Consider the following 18,057-nt stretch of genomic DNA (forward strand, 5'->3'; position numbering starts at 1 on the left):
TTGGCATTACAAAGCAAGTGATAAAACAGAAGCCCCAAAACACTTGTGTAACTCCTCAGCTCTAAAAGGGGGCCCTCAGACTTAGATCCAGTCGCTCCATTGGCATCTGATTGCTCCAGCTGAGCTTTGCCTGCAGCACGACACATCGCGCCTGACACGATCATCACCTTTCCGTCGCCACGCTCGGCCACGTCGGTGCCGAGCACTGCTCCCACAGCACCTGCTCCTCCCTGGCCCCTCGGAGCAGCATCCTGGGTAGCGGGTGACCTTCTTCAGAGAGGGATTTTAAGCAGTGTGGAAAGGGCAGCCCGAGGCTGCCGGGTGGTAACTGGCAGATGGGGAGGGAAAGGGAGCATCGCAGCCCCCTGCAACATCATCAGCTCCTCACAGCCTCTCAGTCCTGGCCCGGAGCCTTCCCTAGGGCTAACACAAAACCAGATTTTGCCTACACCATGGAGAAGCACTTAGCTAGCTCCAGTTTGTGCCCACTAAAGCAGCTCACTGCTGTGGGGATGGGAATCGGTCGGGAGAAAGGGCACGAATGGCTGACATCAACTCATTGACTTGCTCGTCGCCCTGTGAGCTCGGTCAGTTTGGAGGTCCTGCCTATGTCTGATTCAGCTTAGCTTGCCTGGCCCTGCAGGGGTGGCACGGTTGCGGTCACGGGCATTACTCTTCGCTCCAAAATTGCTCACCTTCTGCGCGGTGCCAGCTGAGCCCTCCTGCAGCCTAACAGAGATCTCAGGGTAGGCTGGAAAGCAAACAGAAATGTATTAGTGAAATGGATACCGAAGGTCACAGTAACAGCTTCTAATAAGGCTTAACAGCCTTGTTTCGTAAAAAGAGTGGAAATTAAATCCTACATCCACCCACACACCTAGCTAGATAAAAGCTTGCACAGCTCCGATTTGAGGTCGAGGAAGTGGTTTACAACCATATATCAGCAGCTACTACCACAAAATCCATGATGTATTTCACTGCCTATCTAAACCACTCTTGGGCGGCTTTGCTGGAGAAACGAGCTGAAACCATCACGCAGTCACGGCTCCGGCAGCAGAGCCACCCTTCCCGGGCCTGCTGAAATAAAACACTCCCCAGTCGTTGGTTCCTCAGGGCATTTGCCAGTTAAAGTCATCTGCAAAGGCTTTAGCCATCCCCCCAAAAGCTGGTTGATTTTGGGTACCGGCTGTCCACATGCTGTCGCCCGGGCAGATGTGTGACAGTGTCACACCACAAGACGCTTCCTGCCTTGCCAGGAAGCCCAGAGCTCACCTTCACATCGGAGCAGCAGGTCTCTGATGACCACATCCACAAGAAACGGAAACAAGTGTTTTCTTTTGTTTTCACAGCATTTTGGTTCTAGGTGCGGCTGACTGTATAGGTAAAATATACCAAGTACCGTAAGCCTCTCTAAATTGGCATTTCTAAATTAGCCATTGGGATGACTGGTTTGCAGTAATATTAACTGACTTGTTAAGTAAGGACTGTTGAAACTGTGCTAATATATAGTAAATCTCAAAAGTCTTGGATAAATTGTGCTTCTGGCCCTGTCTGAGCCTTAAAACTGGACTGGAAACAAGTGCAGCCCCTGGATTACTTAGAAGATCTGTAATTTTTTCTCCTTCCAACTTAAACTTTAATCTCTACCATTAAGATACTTTTCTTTTCTGAGCTTGTTAATTGATATAGGGTCACCTCAGTTCATTACATTCCCCTCTGAGGTGAACTGCTTAAGTTTCCCTGTTGTTTTATATAGCAATTCTTTTTTTAATTTCCATTTTTCTGCCTAGTGTTACTGATGGATTATGCTTGGGAGTGACCTACATTTAATTATCATGGCCTTATGGACTTTGTGTACTTTTTGGGTGGAATTTCCTTTTTTTTTTTCTTCTACTGGGGTTTGTTGGCTTTTTTTTGTGGATTCTTCCTGTCAGAAGATGAATGTCTTAAGATTTCATCCTTGTTTCTGCCTTGCCCAAACTGTAGAGATGGTAGTGGGGCTAGCAGAAGACAACCGTACTTTTTCAGATGTAAGAAAAAGTCTGGTAAACTGGATCTTCTAATCTCAGCTAAAAGTTGGCTGGGAGACTAACATCTAGTCTAGTGCCTGCTCTTCCTTTTGTTTTTTGATGAGAATGGGTATACTTTTTCACATCTGTATTGGATGCTGTCCTCTGCTTTCTCAGAAAACATATTTGCTGGGTAACTGTTCTGGCAGGCAGCTCTCAAGCATAGCTCTCAATGATCTAATAGATCTTTTCCATTTAACATCTCAGCCCCCGTTAACAGTTTGACATTCATTTGTCTTGCTAGGATATTTACCAATGTTTTGGGTCTAGCAGAAATTCAATATTTAGTATAGTAGTTTCTGCTGCTGAGCTTTTACTCTTACAAAAAGGAGAAATCAATTTTTGGCAAAGTTAGATGTGAAAAGGCCATCCATTTTCTCAGAAACTTGTATCTAAAAGAACTCTGTTCTAGAAAAGAAATATTTTAAAGCATTTCAGTCCAAAAGTACCCTCTTAAAAAAAGGTTTCTTGATTGAATGTCTGTTTTTACTCAACCTATCAAGACTCTCAACTTCACTGAGGGACTCGTTCATGCCTTCCCCATCCTGTCCTGCCCAGCTCTCAGTCATACTTAGGCCACCTCAAAGCATCTGTGGGGAAGTGCCACTGCTGCCCCTCAGACTTGGGCTGTCTCTGTCGTGCTTAGCTCTGAAGTCTTTGTCAGAGGGAACCTGCACAGGGAGCTTTCCCCAGGCAACAGTACCTTCCTCTCCTCCTCTTCCTCCTGCCCATTACAGCACGGTGGTGCACTAGCTGCCTGCCCTCCCTGCCCTTCTTTCATGCCACTCAGCCCGTGGGGTTCGATTGCGTGAGTGTTTGGGTGACGGGGGGATGCTGGCTTGCTGAGATGGGAAAATCTCCCCAAGTTTCAGTCGGCCTTGGTTTTCTAGCTACATCCTTTTTAATGGCCAGGATGACAGATATAACCAATATAACGTGCTGTTGACAGTGTATGCGCTTACTATCATGCTCTAGATCCTGCCCTGGCCGTTTGAGGCTGGGTCTACCTGCTAGGACATAAATGTTCATTTCTTCATTCCCCGGTCAGCTTTGGCACAAGGAACAAGAGAGGTGCTGTCATCTGAAGTGGCTGTTTGTCTGTTCCCAAATGTCAACTGGAGCTTGCTGGATTATTCTGGCCACTGTCTCTGCCTGTTCTTTGCCAGCTCCTGCCCTGCCAGCCCATGGGCGCGTGGGCTGGTGCAGGGGAGGCTCTGAACCATCTGCTCTCCGTCTCCCCTTCCGTTGCAGCACAAGAGAGGTAAATGAAGAAAAGCTGGTATGAGGTAATCATAAGCAGTGTGCCTTTAGCAAATGGTAACAGAAAGGAGTGAGGCAGCATGCAAAATAGTTATTTTACCAGCAAAATATCAGATGTGAAGAGGCTAAGGGCACAAAAATGCACTTCCTCCAAGATCTGGACTCCATTGGCTTGAGGTCTGGGAGACCTTCCTCAGCACCAACACAAACCAGCTCTCAGGGAGCCCCTCCACCTAACCCTGCCCTCAGGACACCTGTGAGGGAGGCTGACGGGGCATAGCACCCCAGTCCAAAGCCAGCCAGCACTTACTGGGAGCATCACAGGCTGTTCACCCCCAAGGGCCATGGTTGCTTTCTCTTTTTTGCCTCTCTCCCCTGTTGTACAAATATGCTGATATGGGTGCATGCACAGACAACTACATGTGACACAGTAATTCAGAGAATAAGCCAAATAAAGCAAACTCTTAGGCTAACAGATACACAAACCAGGGCGAGAGCATCAGCAGGGATGGAGGGGAGGGAGAGTTCAAGTATGGTGGTATACTTGAACGATTACCCAGCTAACACTGTAGCTATTTGACAAATGTTGATTTTTAAAAGCAAGACCCATGTCTGAATCATGCAAACACAAGAGAAAATTTCAGATCATTAACTTCTATTTTTATTTCTCTTGTGTCAGTGACCAACAGGTCCCAGACACAGGTTTTGCTTTTTTTTTTTTTTTTATTCTTGCTGCTCCCTGTTGAAACTTTCTTTGCATTCAGAGCATTAGCCTCGCATGGCCATGGAGTCCTCGAGCCGTGGGCTTCCTTGGGCAAGCAGCTACAGTCAGGGGACAGTTGACAGACCCACTGTTTAACACCCATTCATTTTAGGAGCATTGGAAATATGTTTTCCAGATCCACTGCTCTATAAGCAGAAAATACAGCCCAGTTTTCAGTGGGCAGCATTTTTCTGCTTCAGTTGTACCTCAGCAACTGTAGTTCCCAAGCCACTAGAAAGGGAACAGAGCAAGTAACTGAAGATGAGGAAGGCTTCCAGCATGAAATGCCAGCCCACACATTTGCGGTACATGGGCCCTGCCACTCCTGACCAGTTTGAGACCCCCAGGCAGGACCTCATTTTCAGAACCAGAGCCTTTGGCAGCAGTTGAACACCACATGCCTTCAAGGATGCGACATTACAACGGTAGTTCCAAATCACTTTAGCTGCTTACTAAATTTTGGTCATCATTTCCTAGCTGCAGACAGCACAGTCATTTTATAACTGGGGCACAGAGATCTTGATGACCAAGGTGCATACCTGTAACCCGCAAAGTGCCCACATAAGCTTACATATTGGGGTGAGATAGTGGAAATGTGCACGCCAGTGGTGTTGATATATGCACAATGGATCTACTATTTTTGATGCCAGAAATTGAAGGAATGGCCTCAAACTCTTCCTAAGAACTATGGGGTTATTTACTAACATTTTAACTCATTGCAGCTGAAAAAAATACAATGTAAATATGTATATATAAAAAAACCCCAGTGTATTTCAAAAGCTGTTGCCTTCAGAACCAGACAGGAGTGTTACCTTTCCACGTGCAAGTAAGCGGGCAGTTGGCATGAGTCCCTTACCGAATATTCTCACGGTGGTGCTGCTCTTCTGAACTCTTTCCGGGTGGTACGCCACGTGGCAGGAAAATACCTTGCCATCATCTGTGATTTTGGTGGGGAAAATCTTTAGAGTGTAGTTCAAACCCAGGCGGACTCTCTGCCCATCCAGCATGCTGCTGTTCCTGTACACTGCAGGACAGGAGGGCTCCTTGGTCACAAGTTCCTCTTTCCTGCCATTTTCCCCCTGTGAAAAGAGCAATCCACACAATGTGTGAAGACCAGACACCCCCCCACCCCCCAAATATTTTTGTAGACCAGCTTTATTCCCGCTATGAAAATCTTCCCTCACACCCTTAGCATTGTGTAGTAGTAAGTGGACATTTGCAACATCTATTTTTTTCCAAATACATTCTCCCCCACAACCTCAAAACCAATAGCAGTCATCATCGTACCAATAAATATGGAGTAAATAGCTGTGTCTTGTGAGTCCTGATCTCTGTAGCCTGCAGAGAGGGCAACAGAGCTGCTTTCTCACTGCAGCAATCTTTAAGTTATGCTGAACATCCCATACCTATTAAATACGACTGAAATTCCAGGAAAATCCTTGCTCTTTTAGATTTTAAATAGTGAGAACCTGATAATAATAGCTAAAAGTCATCCCCCCTTAATGCCTGTGTGCCAGCCACCCTTAGATATAGGTGCAGCTGGCACATCCTGGACATCCGTGCCTCGGCACATATTTGCAAGCTATACTCTGAATGACGCATGGTGACCCACGTGTGTCATTGTGCTGACCTTTGGGTTTTTTTTTGCCCTTCCTCTGCTACTTTGTAGAGTGAACTAGCAACACTAAAAAGTAGTAAGGACAGGGATGTTCCCTACAAAAACTTTAAGAATTTTCATATTAAGAATGCGCTGCAAAGGGGAGATCTAAATAGATAATGAGCTGGGTGAGATAATCACCTTTAAGAAAACCCTCAACAGTTACAGCTCCTCGGTGACAATAGATAGAAATTAAGAGGCAAAACTCAAGGACACTGCTGGCTGATACTTATCTCGACATACTGAAATTAATGCTGAAAGGTTACATTAAAACATGCATACAAATATTTATCCAGAAAGTGAGATGCAGTACAAAAATTTAACGAGCTTTATATCTCACAGCAAATTGCTTAAAAATAGTTTTTATGTGGTTAGCTAGGTAACTGGGTTTGCATGTCTTTGGCATGCATCTGTGACACAGAGGTTAACAAAAACAAAACCATTAGAGTCAGCCCCCCCCCTTTTTTTTCTATTTCAAAGCGGCCTGATATCTCACTACCTTATGCTGTAACCGTGTACTTGTCAGAGATACTAAAGCTTCACTACTGCAAAAATCCCTAAGAAATCCAACACAAGGAATATTTTAGTTCTGTTACATTTGCTAAGTTTTTTGCCACTTTCCACCGACCTGCTCAACATGTACTCTTGAAAAATTAAAAGCAATTAAGATGGAATTTCCCCTCTTTGTTTCTTCCACAGCTATTGTTTGTGGTGTCTATGTTGCAAAACCATGTTTGTACTTTTTCCCTTTATTATCACAGTCCAACACGACCGATACTTTTTGTTTAGCAGATTCTGCAGGACACAGTAAAGTCCAACATTTCTATTTCAACCTGCAAAAATACCCTGTAGTTCCTTCTGAAGCTTGTACCTGGGATGAAGAACACTTACCACTAGCCATTTCAAAGGATAATTGGAGAAATTTTCTGAGGTCGTGTCCTCAACGCACGGAATTTCTAAAGTCTGGTTTAACCGCACTTCCTTCACGTAGAGCTGCTCCTCTTTTATCATTGCAACAACAACGACAAAAAAAAGCCCAAGAAGGAAAATCAGAAACATGATGTTCATTCTGCTTTAAAAACCAATGCTGACTAGTCTTCTGTTCAAGGAACAGGCACTTTTTTGATTAGAAGGGAACTGTAATTTTCAACCATTACCCATAGACACTTTTGTTACGTGAAAGCCCTGCATCTGATTCTAGATGCAGTTTCATGACTCTAATTCACAGCTTTACCTGAATTTTTGGGCAATTCATACAAACCTTTGCTTAACTGCAGGATCAAGATGTCTCCTTTTGGAACTGAGAATAATTTGAAGCTTCAATTTTTCCCTTACAATTTTCTTCTGTGGCAATAAACGTTCACATCAATTTTGCACACCTGTATTGCCTTTTCTCTGAAGATAACCGCAGACCTTCTTTTCGCTAAGCGAGGTGCTCAACATGTCAAGCAGGTTAAGATTAACCCCGTTTTTCAGTGTAAATGCCCCTTTTGTTATTGTCTAACCTGCCCGCTACCAGAAGCAGAGAGCCTGTCACTCTTTCCTTTGTTATCAATTTAAAAAAGCATTTTGGCATCTCCTACCCTACCCATTCCCACTCCAGGGCTCTAGTCCACCGTGGAAGGGCAAAGTGATGCACCGAACAGAGCACAGCCGTGGTCCGAACATCGGGTCTGCCTGCCTGTGTGCATTTAAACAGGAAGAGCGGCGGTGATGGCCAGGAGATGCTACGAGTGCCTCGGTGAGCGCCGATCTCCCTGACCCTCAGGCCAGCGGTGGGCTGCAGCCTGCCCGTCTGCCTCCGCTGTGCTGCACAGGCCTGCCTTCCCTCTCCCCTGTAGGCAGGCACGAGCCCACGCTGCGGGGAAACTCTTGAACTTTGCTCCCCTGGTAGCTCTGGCTTGCGTGTTGAGATAGAATAGTTGTATATTTTACTCATTTTTTATCTTGAGGGGAGGGAGAATATCTAGCAGTCCCAGACTGTTATGTTATTTAGCAGTGGGGACTTTCTGGTGACTGTAACTTCCTTTACGTCTGACACCCAAGCATGGAGTGACAGTGCCAGCATGCAGCCTGTGCCGCAGGCATGCGACGAAAGGCAGCGCCCGGAGTGGTGGGCAGGAGACCCAGCAGCAGAAGCAGCTTGTCTCCGCTCTCCATCAGAGCAAAGCAGCTGAGGAGCCAGCTACCACAATGGGACGCAGAGTGCACAGCCCTAAAGGGGCTGGATAGTGCAGAAAAGGTTAAAGAAAGGGCAAAGGAAGCAAATCTATAGCTTCGCCACGAAGAAAACTGCATAGGAGGCTTTGCTGGGACAAGCTGCCATGCAAAAGTGCCATGCAGCATACGAGAAGTACGAAGATGAGTAGTTGCCCCAGGAGCTCAGCCTGCAAACAGCCTCTGCCTGTTCTCACAGTCACGTGTCCCAGCTGCTCTGTTTCCACCCCCGTCTTTGATTCTCATCTCCATTAACAGCCTGTTGGCTAAGGTCCTCCATGTTTGTCAGTCCTACATAGGCCTGCTGCTCTGCAGGCTTTTTGCAGTATCTACAAGTTGAGTCCATTTGGATTCACTTCGCTTTGATGTAGTTGGGATCTGTACTTCATTAATGACTAGGACCCTTCTCCATCCCACTTGTAGGCTGGATTAAGGTCTTTTGCCTTCTTTTGAGTGGAAGTGGTTCATTGCAAAAGATCTGGTTACCTTAAAATACAAATCTGCAAGAGGTATGTTGCAAACTGCATTTTTTAGTTCTCTCTAGCAAGGAGTTATCAGTAGCACAGCTTGCTACATCACGCAGTTGCTGCAAAAAGGCACAATGATGCTGATATGAACGACAGCTGCCCACGTTTAACATGTAGACATCAATAACGGCATTGAACATGTCAGTATCAACCAAGGGCACCAGCAAGAGAAAAGGAGCAATGCTTGATTAGCACTACTACTGTGTTAAGGAAGAGATAGAGAAAAATCGCATGAACAGAAGCATGGGAGCGTTTTACGCTGTTACCAGCACTGTTTGTACCTCACCGCGCTCCACTTGATCCAGCCCCTCTGCTCTATGAAGCACAGGAAAATTCCCAAAGGGGAGCCTACTGCAGCACACGCAGGTAAAGTGGCAGCTTCGTCCTTGACACAGTTATCCAGCATGTACTGTTTAAACACACCCATCCTCTATGGACTGCGCAGAGATGCTGGCTCTAATTTTGCCTCTGTAAGTTCATCAGGGCAGGCAGGTGCTGCTGGGTTGCCCCTGAGGCGTGCCGCCGGGATAACACCACCAAAACGCTTGGAGCCACTGCCGTGCAGGGGCCGTCAGGGAGCGAGGCAGCAGCTTGGGTTAAACATTGCTGTGTACGAGTCTTGCACAGGACCTCCTCCTGCTGCAGGACCAGTGTGAGCCAGCATGGGGACCAACATCCCTCCTGCCACCAGTCTGGCCTCACGATGCAGGCCAAAGAGGCGGTGGGAGCGCTGCTGCCCTCTGCTACCCCTACCACCCCTGCACTCACCGTGCTCCTAACCCTTGAACACGTGCTGCATCTACAGCCCCGGGCACAAGCAGGGCGAGCATGTTGGCCTTGTAGCTCTGAACTGAAACCGTGCCAGGTTTGTTGCATTTACTTTAATCTTTCTTGGCTTGTTAACAGAAACCTGGGTCAGGAAGAGGTTTCTGGTGTCATCAAATCCAGTCCCCCGTGTGCACACCAACAAGCTTGCCCCCTGTCCCCGCCCAGCTCCATCTTCACAGCAGTTTAGGCTTTTGCCCTCACTGCTGGCATTAGACAGCTGTTCCCAAAATTGCTGCACTGATGGTTGCCACTATTGTTTAATTTGCAGTCAAATCCATTCATGTCCATTTAAACCCATTTGTTCCTTTGCCAGGATAATTTAAATATCCTGCCTGGAGTTCCCACTCTCCCCTGAGGCTTACTTACCAAAAGCAGTCATGCTGTTTTCCAGCTTCCTTTTGGCTGACAGAAGCAGCCAAGTCTCCATTCCTGTGATTGTCCTAAACAATCCCCCACTTTACTCCGGTTTGTTTTTGACAGTGGGGACACACATCCCTCCACTGAGCTAACACTCAGCACACCCTGCAGATGCCAGCCCTCAGCCTCAACCAGACAAGGGTGTTTTCTCTTTCTCGTGCCCAGTGCTGCATGCCACAGCAGAAGCACAGCGTGGTTTGGCGATCCAGCAGCCTCTGTCCCACCATATCCTGAGCTGCTCATCCAGTCTTCTCCGCAGCATGTTTCTCCAAAACAAAAATGTGGAAACCACCCATCTCACCACCTTTTTTGCCTTCCTATCTAACTTTGTATTTCTCCAGACAAACAAGGTTTCCTAATCATGAGCTGGATAACAGCAGCTACAAAGTGCCTGGTAAATAGGAAACTGTGTAGGCGGCAGCATTCAGTGGCACCATTGCAAAGCCCAGACAAGTCACCATCACCGACCAAGAAGAGTTCATCTATCCTGATATTCTCCCCACCACCACTCCCCATTACAAGAAAGCAACATGTCATTCGTAATCACTTACCTTCTGCCTTGACAATAAGTTGAATTTTTGCAGCCTTTGTCCCATATGGGTAAGTGGCAAAACTGCACTCGTACTGCCCGCTAAGGGAGACGGTAACGTTTTTCAGATGCAGAGCCCACCGATTGCACTCAGACGTGGCATTTGGATCACGGAAACACAAAGCCTCTGTAGCATCCCAGTTGCAGCACTTCCTCATGCTGAAGGACACTGAAAAGTTGTAAGAGGCCTCAGGAAAGGTGAAGTAGTGGGTGCCATAAACAGGGTGATAAACAGCTATTCTGGTAAGCTGGTTGTCATCGGTCTTGGACCACTGAGTCTGTATTATGTAGGTGGTGTGTGGTTTTGGGAAGCTGCACACCAGGGTCACGTCAGCACCTGGCAAAGCACGAACCACTTCTGTTTGTGTAATGACGTCTTCAGGCTGGCCTTAAAAACAAATGGGACAGTTTTTGGTGTAAGTCATGTTTAAACAAAGCTTTCTACTAAGCCATCTTTGACATGATTTGGTGCCTTAGCCATAGACAACTATGAATACCCTACAACTGTAACAACAGGCTTTCTAGTGCGGAGCTTTACAGCAGATCTCCACCAGTACAAACCGTGGAAAGAGAACTGGGAGAGCAGACGCATGCTTGTCTGGAAGAGGGTGGGCAGCTCCCATCACACTCACGGGAGTGAAATGGGAGCTCTGAGGGCCTCTGTGAAAATGGAAATCTTTCAAGTGATATAAATAAAGCAGAAGCTGGGCCTCGTTATTCCCCAGCTCTTTTTGCAAGAGCAAATGAGTTATCCTTGCTGGCTAATTCTGCCCTGCACTGTTCCCCCCTGCCCATTGCTATTGCCTTCGCTGCTTCAACAGAGAAAGCTGTTCTTTTACCTCCACGTTATTAAACAGATCCTGCATGGCCTGAATGAGTATCTGCTTCAGTGTCAGAGTGAGATACCCTGGTATGTATAGTTTCTTCCTCAATTAATTTCATAAAGCATGTTGGCAGTCCTTGGTGTGCCATATAAAGGAGTAATGGATCGGTGAAATGAAGGGGCTTTCAACAGGAGCCTGTACTGCTTGGTTTTGCTGCTGCTGTAGTAAAATTGGTTTTTCTCCCTTTCTCCCTCCTATGAACAAGATGCTCACAGTCCCCAAACCCCTATATACAGGGCACTGACAAACTCAAGGAGATGAAAAATTTATGGATGGGGGAGTTGTAGTGAGGCAAGTAATCAATCACACCCACAGAGCCATACACAAAAAGGCCTTTTTTCAAAAGGGCGTGCAGGAACCCAGAAAAAAAGAGTTTGTGCAGATGTTCTTAGGTAGGCACTTGTTGCCCCCCACCTCCATTGGATTTTATCCTCCCTGTGGATCAAAACATCACTGTAAATTTGTTTTGGGAACTTGCCCCACAGTCCCACCAGCCATACCACTGACTCCTCACTGCAGCAACTGCACACTGCTCACCTTCTTTACTTGAAAAAAGCCAGTACCAATTTCTTTGCTTTGACGTGTGCTCTGCCGTGTGGTACAGGGCTCCGGGGCGCCTGAGCCAGGGGTTGCCCTGCCAGAGGCCAGGCAGCCTCGACGGTGCCTGCAGGGGGGCCGGTGTGCCCCACGCTCTGCCGGCTCAGCCGGGAGCGAGAGAGGGACCCTGCGCACCCACAGCTCCGGTTTGACAGGGAAGGACACCAAGGGCAGAGTCCCACGTCCCCGCAGAGCTGGCTGAGATTTGGTACCAAACCACTGAAGCGTGACATGAACACGCAGAGACTAGGTGCATGGTGAACAAAGCTACTGAATGGCCGTGGCCCACAGTCTCTGTTTTTTATTGCTGTGCATGCTCTGTTCATCTTTTAACTGACTTCCAAGAGAGGGGATGACATAAGAGGGTAAATAAAAATAAGCTTGAGTGACAAGTGCTGTGAGAAAAATTACTGAAAACTATTTTTGTCGGTCCAGGGAGCTTATTATAGCAAATGCTTACTGATTTCACTGTAAGTTTTTCATCAGTAAATGTTAAGTAAAAAGCTATTAGCAATCTTGCGATCAGACTAGCAGGCAAGGGACACCTAGCAAGTTATCTCTCATACTCATACTGATACATTAGGTCAAAGGACCATGTAAAGAATGCCTACCAAGAATTACTTGAATATTTTATATTAAGATGAAAAATTACATATGTAGAAACAGCATTTTAATTTGTGTTGTTTGTTAGTGGCCTAGCACTTTAGGTTATTTTAACTGAAACCCTTTCATGCAAAAGTATTCTTATCTTTTAGTTAGCATCTCAACATAATTAGTCTCATTTTATGCCAACTTCATTCTTCCAAATCAAATGCTCTCCATTAGCTCATACTTGTGCTCTATTTGAAATTTAATAGAGTAACTCCCAGACATTTAGATTTCTGATCTCCACGAAGGGCATGGTGGTGTGCACTTTCACCTTTGAGTGACTTCAGTGAGGATTTCATCCTCGGGGGAAAAAAACAACAGTCCTATTTTTCCCTAAACACTATTGCTTTCCTGCATGTGCGTGTCTTGAAGCTTCTAGTTCTTTCTTTGCATTTTAGAACTTTTATTTTCTATGAATACACACATGAAATATTTTCCTTTCTTTTACCATCCAGTTTGCCTCAGTGATGTAGAAAATAGGAACAGCCTATGTCAGATTTTGAGATGCATCTTACCATGCTGATCAAATACATGAACTTTTTCCTTTCTTAACTGGAAAAAGGCTTATCCCACAAAATTCTTCTTCCTAGCTGGTAATAAGTACTCCTGCATTCAGCATGGTCAGCCTGTTGTGGGGGGTGGGGTTGGTGGAGACGTTTGTAAGCATCAGGCTTTTTCTTGGTTTTCCTCAGATCGTTATTGGTTTAAACTCCCTCTGATGGGGATACAGCTCTCCTTACTCAACTTTTGTGAAAGTTTTACTCCCAATGACAAAGTTGTTTCTCAAGCCTTTAATGCAGCACGTAGGGCTGGGTGGGGAAGAGGAAGGGAAGAATCTATTTAAAGGGTTGCAGCTGTACAATTTATCCTTGCCTTTAAGTGTTTCAACTCTTCCTCTCTGCATACACAGGCGTGTGTGTGTGAAAGAGAGAGATATTTTATTTACTCTTCGAAAGCAGTTTTTCTTTTTGCCTGCTGGAGATGAGCACATGTTGCCCTAAATACAAGTAAGCTCATCTCAGTGATTATTCTGGTGAAAACAGGTTAGGCATTTTGAATAAACTAATCTGCTAGTCGGCTCAAGCCATTTACTCCTTACTAGCTGCACATTATAACTAGGTTATTAGAAAGTTGTCGGGAAATAGAAAATCATTACCGGTAACTACAGCTTGCCCTAGTGAGACACGCTAAGCCCAGCCTGCACATGCCACCCTGCCCCTTGCCACCCTCCGTCATAATCTGAGTCAAGGCGTCCCACTGACATGCTTACCTGCAACGCTGGGCACCGAGAGCAAACAAAACAGGGAGAAGAGCCACCTTTTTTCCATCTTCACTTGATGAAGTTTTGGTAAATACGTAGCTCTCTTGGCCTGCTCTCGGCAGTGTCTCGGAAAAGGAAGTTGCAGTGGTCTGCCCTGTGCAGACAGGCAGATGTGCAACATAGTCACGCTCATCATTTTAGCGTGACTTCAAAGAAATGCTTCATTAAATGTGAAAGCCTCAGTTTCCTGCCAGAGCGATAACATTAGTACGTTTTGTGAAACCTTTATTTTGAAAACGCTACCTATACTGTAAGCCCAAGTTGAAGACCATTTTCTTTTTTCCTTTGTCTTTTCAGACAAACTCAGAGCAAGCAGTTTACTGGTTTACGCTCTCTCAAAACCTTGTCAGGTATCCAAGGTTGACTATATGGTACATGATGTACAAAAACCTGACTTTTTTTTTCCCTGCTTCATTTCCTTCACATGTTAGTCCAAAATAGCTCAAATGTACTATTTCTAGAGTCTCTACGCTCACTCTCTTTTAAAAAACCCAGCAAAATAACAAAACTAATCCCCCTAAATTAAAACAGAGTGAATTGAGTGTCTTCCAGATTCACCTTTTTTTCCCCCCTCCTTGAGAATGAGACCATTAATTATTTTCTGCAGGATGAAGAATTACAGCATCACACGTGACAACATCCCCTGGTGTGGTTAATCCCCATACCTCACTCCGTTCAGCTGGTAACTTCGGTAATGGCAGCACCCTCAGTCAGAAGCGCGTGGTTCCTGCCAGTCCTGTGACCTGTCTTCATTGCAGGTCACCTGTAAAATCCTTCCAAACTGTCTTTGAAGCACACTGTGTTTCCATAAACTAGGCATACACCTGTTAGCAAAGCATCTCATTGCAGGCAAGTCTTACCCAAATTGGACCGGCTGTTGGTGGCTTTTCAGAAACAGATCTGAGTTCTTGCTTATCACACTTGTTTCCCCAAAACCAAAAGAGCAGGGTAGGTTGCCTCATGTACACAACGTGGGTGTACCTTATCTGCTGGCTCTTCCCGATGTGGGATGGGTGTTTGGAAGCGCAGCTGGGCAGGAGGTTGGTTGCCCCTAATAACTCCCTCCCAGGGGCCCGAGGACAACCTACTCTTTGGACTTTGGGAGAGAGCTGATTACAGCCTATCCACCAGCAGGGAGAAAGCAAGTGGCCTAGATGACACAGTCCCTTAAACAGGCACCCCTCTCCACCAGGACTGCCCTGCCTCGGGTGGCTGGTCCATCCCTGGGTAACCCAGGTCCTGACACATCTTTTCTGAAACAATTTCCGTGGCACCCCTCTCTGCTGCTCAGGCAAGGCCTACGGAAACTGCCAGCCACTACCTGCAATTTTCTTCCTAACTGTTTTCCATTTCCTTCCTGACTGTCTACTTTGCTGACCGTGGAGGTCCCCATAGCTCCAGCGTGCAAGGCACAGAGCTCAAGGTAAAAAAGGAAGACCTCCCTGGTCATTTCCCTATTTTATGCAGTACCAGATGCAAACAACATCTATACCACTTCCTAATTTGTGCATATGCAACCTTTTGGTAGCACATTTAAGCAGGCTAAGGTCTCCAGCTAGAACAGCTAGTAGTGCTGCCCAGGCTACGGTCAGGGCTCCAGACATGTCTTGGAGCATAAACGCTGCTGCATGGTTCCTTTTTTGTTTGCATTGCTCCTCTTCCTGAGGAAACACACTAAAAGGAGTCGTGGTGAATGCACTGGATGCCCAGGTTACTGCTAAGGGAGTTGTCTCTGGGGATGAAATCTCTGCTTGTCACTCAGAAGCCTGACAGAGAAAGATCTGTCTCGGAGGATCAAAAGGTCCTGAAGTTGAGGATGAACAGAATATTCAAGCCATCGTAATTGACAGCCACAGAAGGGAGTAAAAATATTAAAGATATATGCTTTCATTTCCAGTTCAGAGCAGAGACCACAAAGAACCCAGAGATTATCTGCAGATACTAGAGTCCAAGCAAATTGGACTTCAATCTAGAATTTGGGCTTTCATTCTTGAGTGCAGTTACCTTAGTTTCTCCTGCTGATCAGTTCATGTAAGCTTTGTACCATGAGAGAGTGTATTTTGTGTAACATGGGGAAAAAAGCAAGTCTCAAATGAGCCTTTTTATTGATCTGAAACATACATCACAATTTGACAAGACAGCCCAAGTGCTGTGTGGTATATTCAATAGCCAGAGAAATCCCTGAGCAGCTTGTTTGAGTTACTAGATCCCTGTGTCTTGCCCTTAGAAATTGTTTCCCCCACTAAAATAACATCTTTGAAATATACTGCTGCCATGTTGCATTGTGTTGGCTGAATGCAGCCACCCAGCGTTGTTGCTGTGCTTAGTGATAAAAGGCAGACAAGAAAGAAACCTTCCAGCTCGATGGATTTTTTTTCACTTCAGAGCTGTGTTTTGCCCCAATTCCTACCCTGAGCCCAAAGTCTGAAACGGTCATTCACCCCTCTGCTGACATTGATGTGCGTGAACAGCTAAGCCCTGCCTCTGCATATGACATCAAGAAAGACTCCTGAGATGTGCCACTTATCTCAGCCTACCGGCAGGGAGCCGTCTCTTCCCTGGAGCCAGACACGAGGTCCTGCTCAGTGCATGTTATTATGAGAGGTTCCTTCCCCCCTCCTCTCCCTGAAAAGTTACTCGCAGGCAGCTTGGAAGGTGCCACAGTGGGATGTTACACACTAGGTTATGGATGGCAGGGATGAGAGGAGGTACCGAAACATGCCCAGGGGCAGTGGACCTCATTGGTAGCTGAAAGGAGGACATATCTGTAATTGGCTTTTCCTTGGTGGGGCAGCTGCAGGGATGTTTGTCTCAGAGTTGGGATGCGCAGGTTTTTCCATCATGCTACAGATGCCTTTTTCAGAGACCCAGAAACCACTGCAAAGCTGGGAGGTTTTAAAGGAAGAGAAGCTGTGCCCAGGCAAGCAACACATGTTGTCAGGGGCTATGTGAACCACAGCATTTTCTTTTGGGCTGGACAAGCAGTTGGCCTGGCTGGTCCTCCCCTGTGTCCCAGGCGGTGGCGACGCTGGCAGGAACCGATGGGCTCTGAGCATCGCCCAGGATGGGGCCCCGACAGTGCACTGCAGCACGGGGCTCTGCCTGCTGCTCAAGGACGTCTCTGCTGCCTCACACGACATTAATTTTTTTTCCCCTTGGGTGGGAGTGGGGGATCCTCTAATTATTTTCTGCAGATCCGTTCACCCCCAGAGGAGGTATTTTGAACACTATAAATGACTCTTTCTGTGGCAATCACCCCTATTATGTGTCATGCTCACAAAACCCTCCACTGCAATACAATTCTTCTGCCTCAATTACAGTAAGCTGCACCTAAGGAAGAAGTAGAGCTGCAGTCAGTCCCACAGAAAAAGAAATCTTGAACTCCAGAGACAAATTCAATTATTCACAAAGAGAGCCTTTTCAGAAATGCTAGTGCGTGAGCTCTTCCTGCCAGAGGCGAGGATGATTACCCTTGCAGACTGGTGTCCTCTAAACATTGCTTAAAGAAAGCGCTGCTCCCCAGTGAAAAAGAGATGGAGACTTTGAAGCAGGAATTTCATTAAAGAGTAAACTAACCTTCCAGGTTTGCTTGGCTCTTGGCACAGAAACTCCCACTTTGTCATTGTGTTTTGGTTTTGAACTTCTTTGAAAGCCGTACTAATGACCCTGTAGCTGGCAGGCAACTTTGGCCGCGGCACCTCAAGGAGGGCTGGATGAGTGGGTGGCACGGGGTGGGGGGTCAGCGTGGCAGGAGACAGGGCACTGAAGTGGCGGTGGGATCCCCACTGGGCTTCTTCAGTGAGCCCCTGCTTCCTCCATCTCCCCTTCCCACCTTTAGCTGTCATGCCTCTCTCCTACTTGCAGCACTGCCTCTTCTGCATGGGGGAACAGAGAGAAGTGGGTTTCTTACTCTGCTTCCTCCTCCTCCTCCTCCCTCATGGCTACACGTGCACGTCCACATGCTGTGTTTGATGCAATGCAGCCCCGGTTTCAACTGGGGTATTTCAGCAGCACGGCAAGGCGTACACACTCCCCCTCAACAGCAATTTTTCCAGCTGAAAAACGTTTAAAGATCTGAATGGACTTTTCATCCCTACTCCCTCCCTGGCAGCTCGGAGTATGGGAGAACAGCAAGAACAGCTCAGCCTCGGCCGCTTCCCTGCTCCGGCCGGGCCTGCCCTGGTTCCAGGACTGCTCCACCACCTTCCCCAGCTCTGCTGCAGCTGCTCCCGGCGCCAACCTTAGCAGAAGTCAAGGCGGCTCTTTCTACAAGCATTTCA

At 46.7% G+C, this 18,057-nt stretch overlaps 1 protein-coding gene across 1 annotated transcript in view; it reads right to left on the reverse strand.

Moving 5' to 3' along the window:
• The window catches only part of CD96 (CD96 molecule), a 29,463-nt gene extending 15,581 nt beyond the window's left edge, over positions 1-13,882 (reverse strand). Inside the window, exons 1-5 of the mRNA XM_052795126.1 lie at positions 13,727-13,882; positions 10,290-10,715; positions 6,641-6,750; positions 4,949-5,171; positions 696-751 (exon numbers count right to left, since the gene is read on the reverse strand). Of these exons, the coding sequence (XP_052651086.1) occupies positions 696-751; positions 4,949-5,171; positions 6,641-6,750; positions 10,290-10,715; positions 13,727-13,784 (873 nt within the window). The 5' untranslated portion in view covers positions 13,785-13,882. The remainder of the gene's footprint in view (positions 1-695; positions 752-4,948; positions 5,172-6,640; positions 6,751-10,289; positions 10,716-13,726) is intronic.
• Positions 13,883-18,057: the final 4,175 nt, after the last annotated feature.

This window comes from Harpia harpyja, chromosome 8 (genome assembly GCF_026419915.1).
Source record: "Harpia harpyja isolate bHarHar1 chromosome 8, bHarHar1 primary haplotype, whole genome shotgun sequence".
Classification (NCBI taxonomy): Eukaryota; Metazoa; Chordata; class Aves; order Accipitriformes; family Accipitridae; genus Harpia; species Harpia harpyja.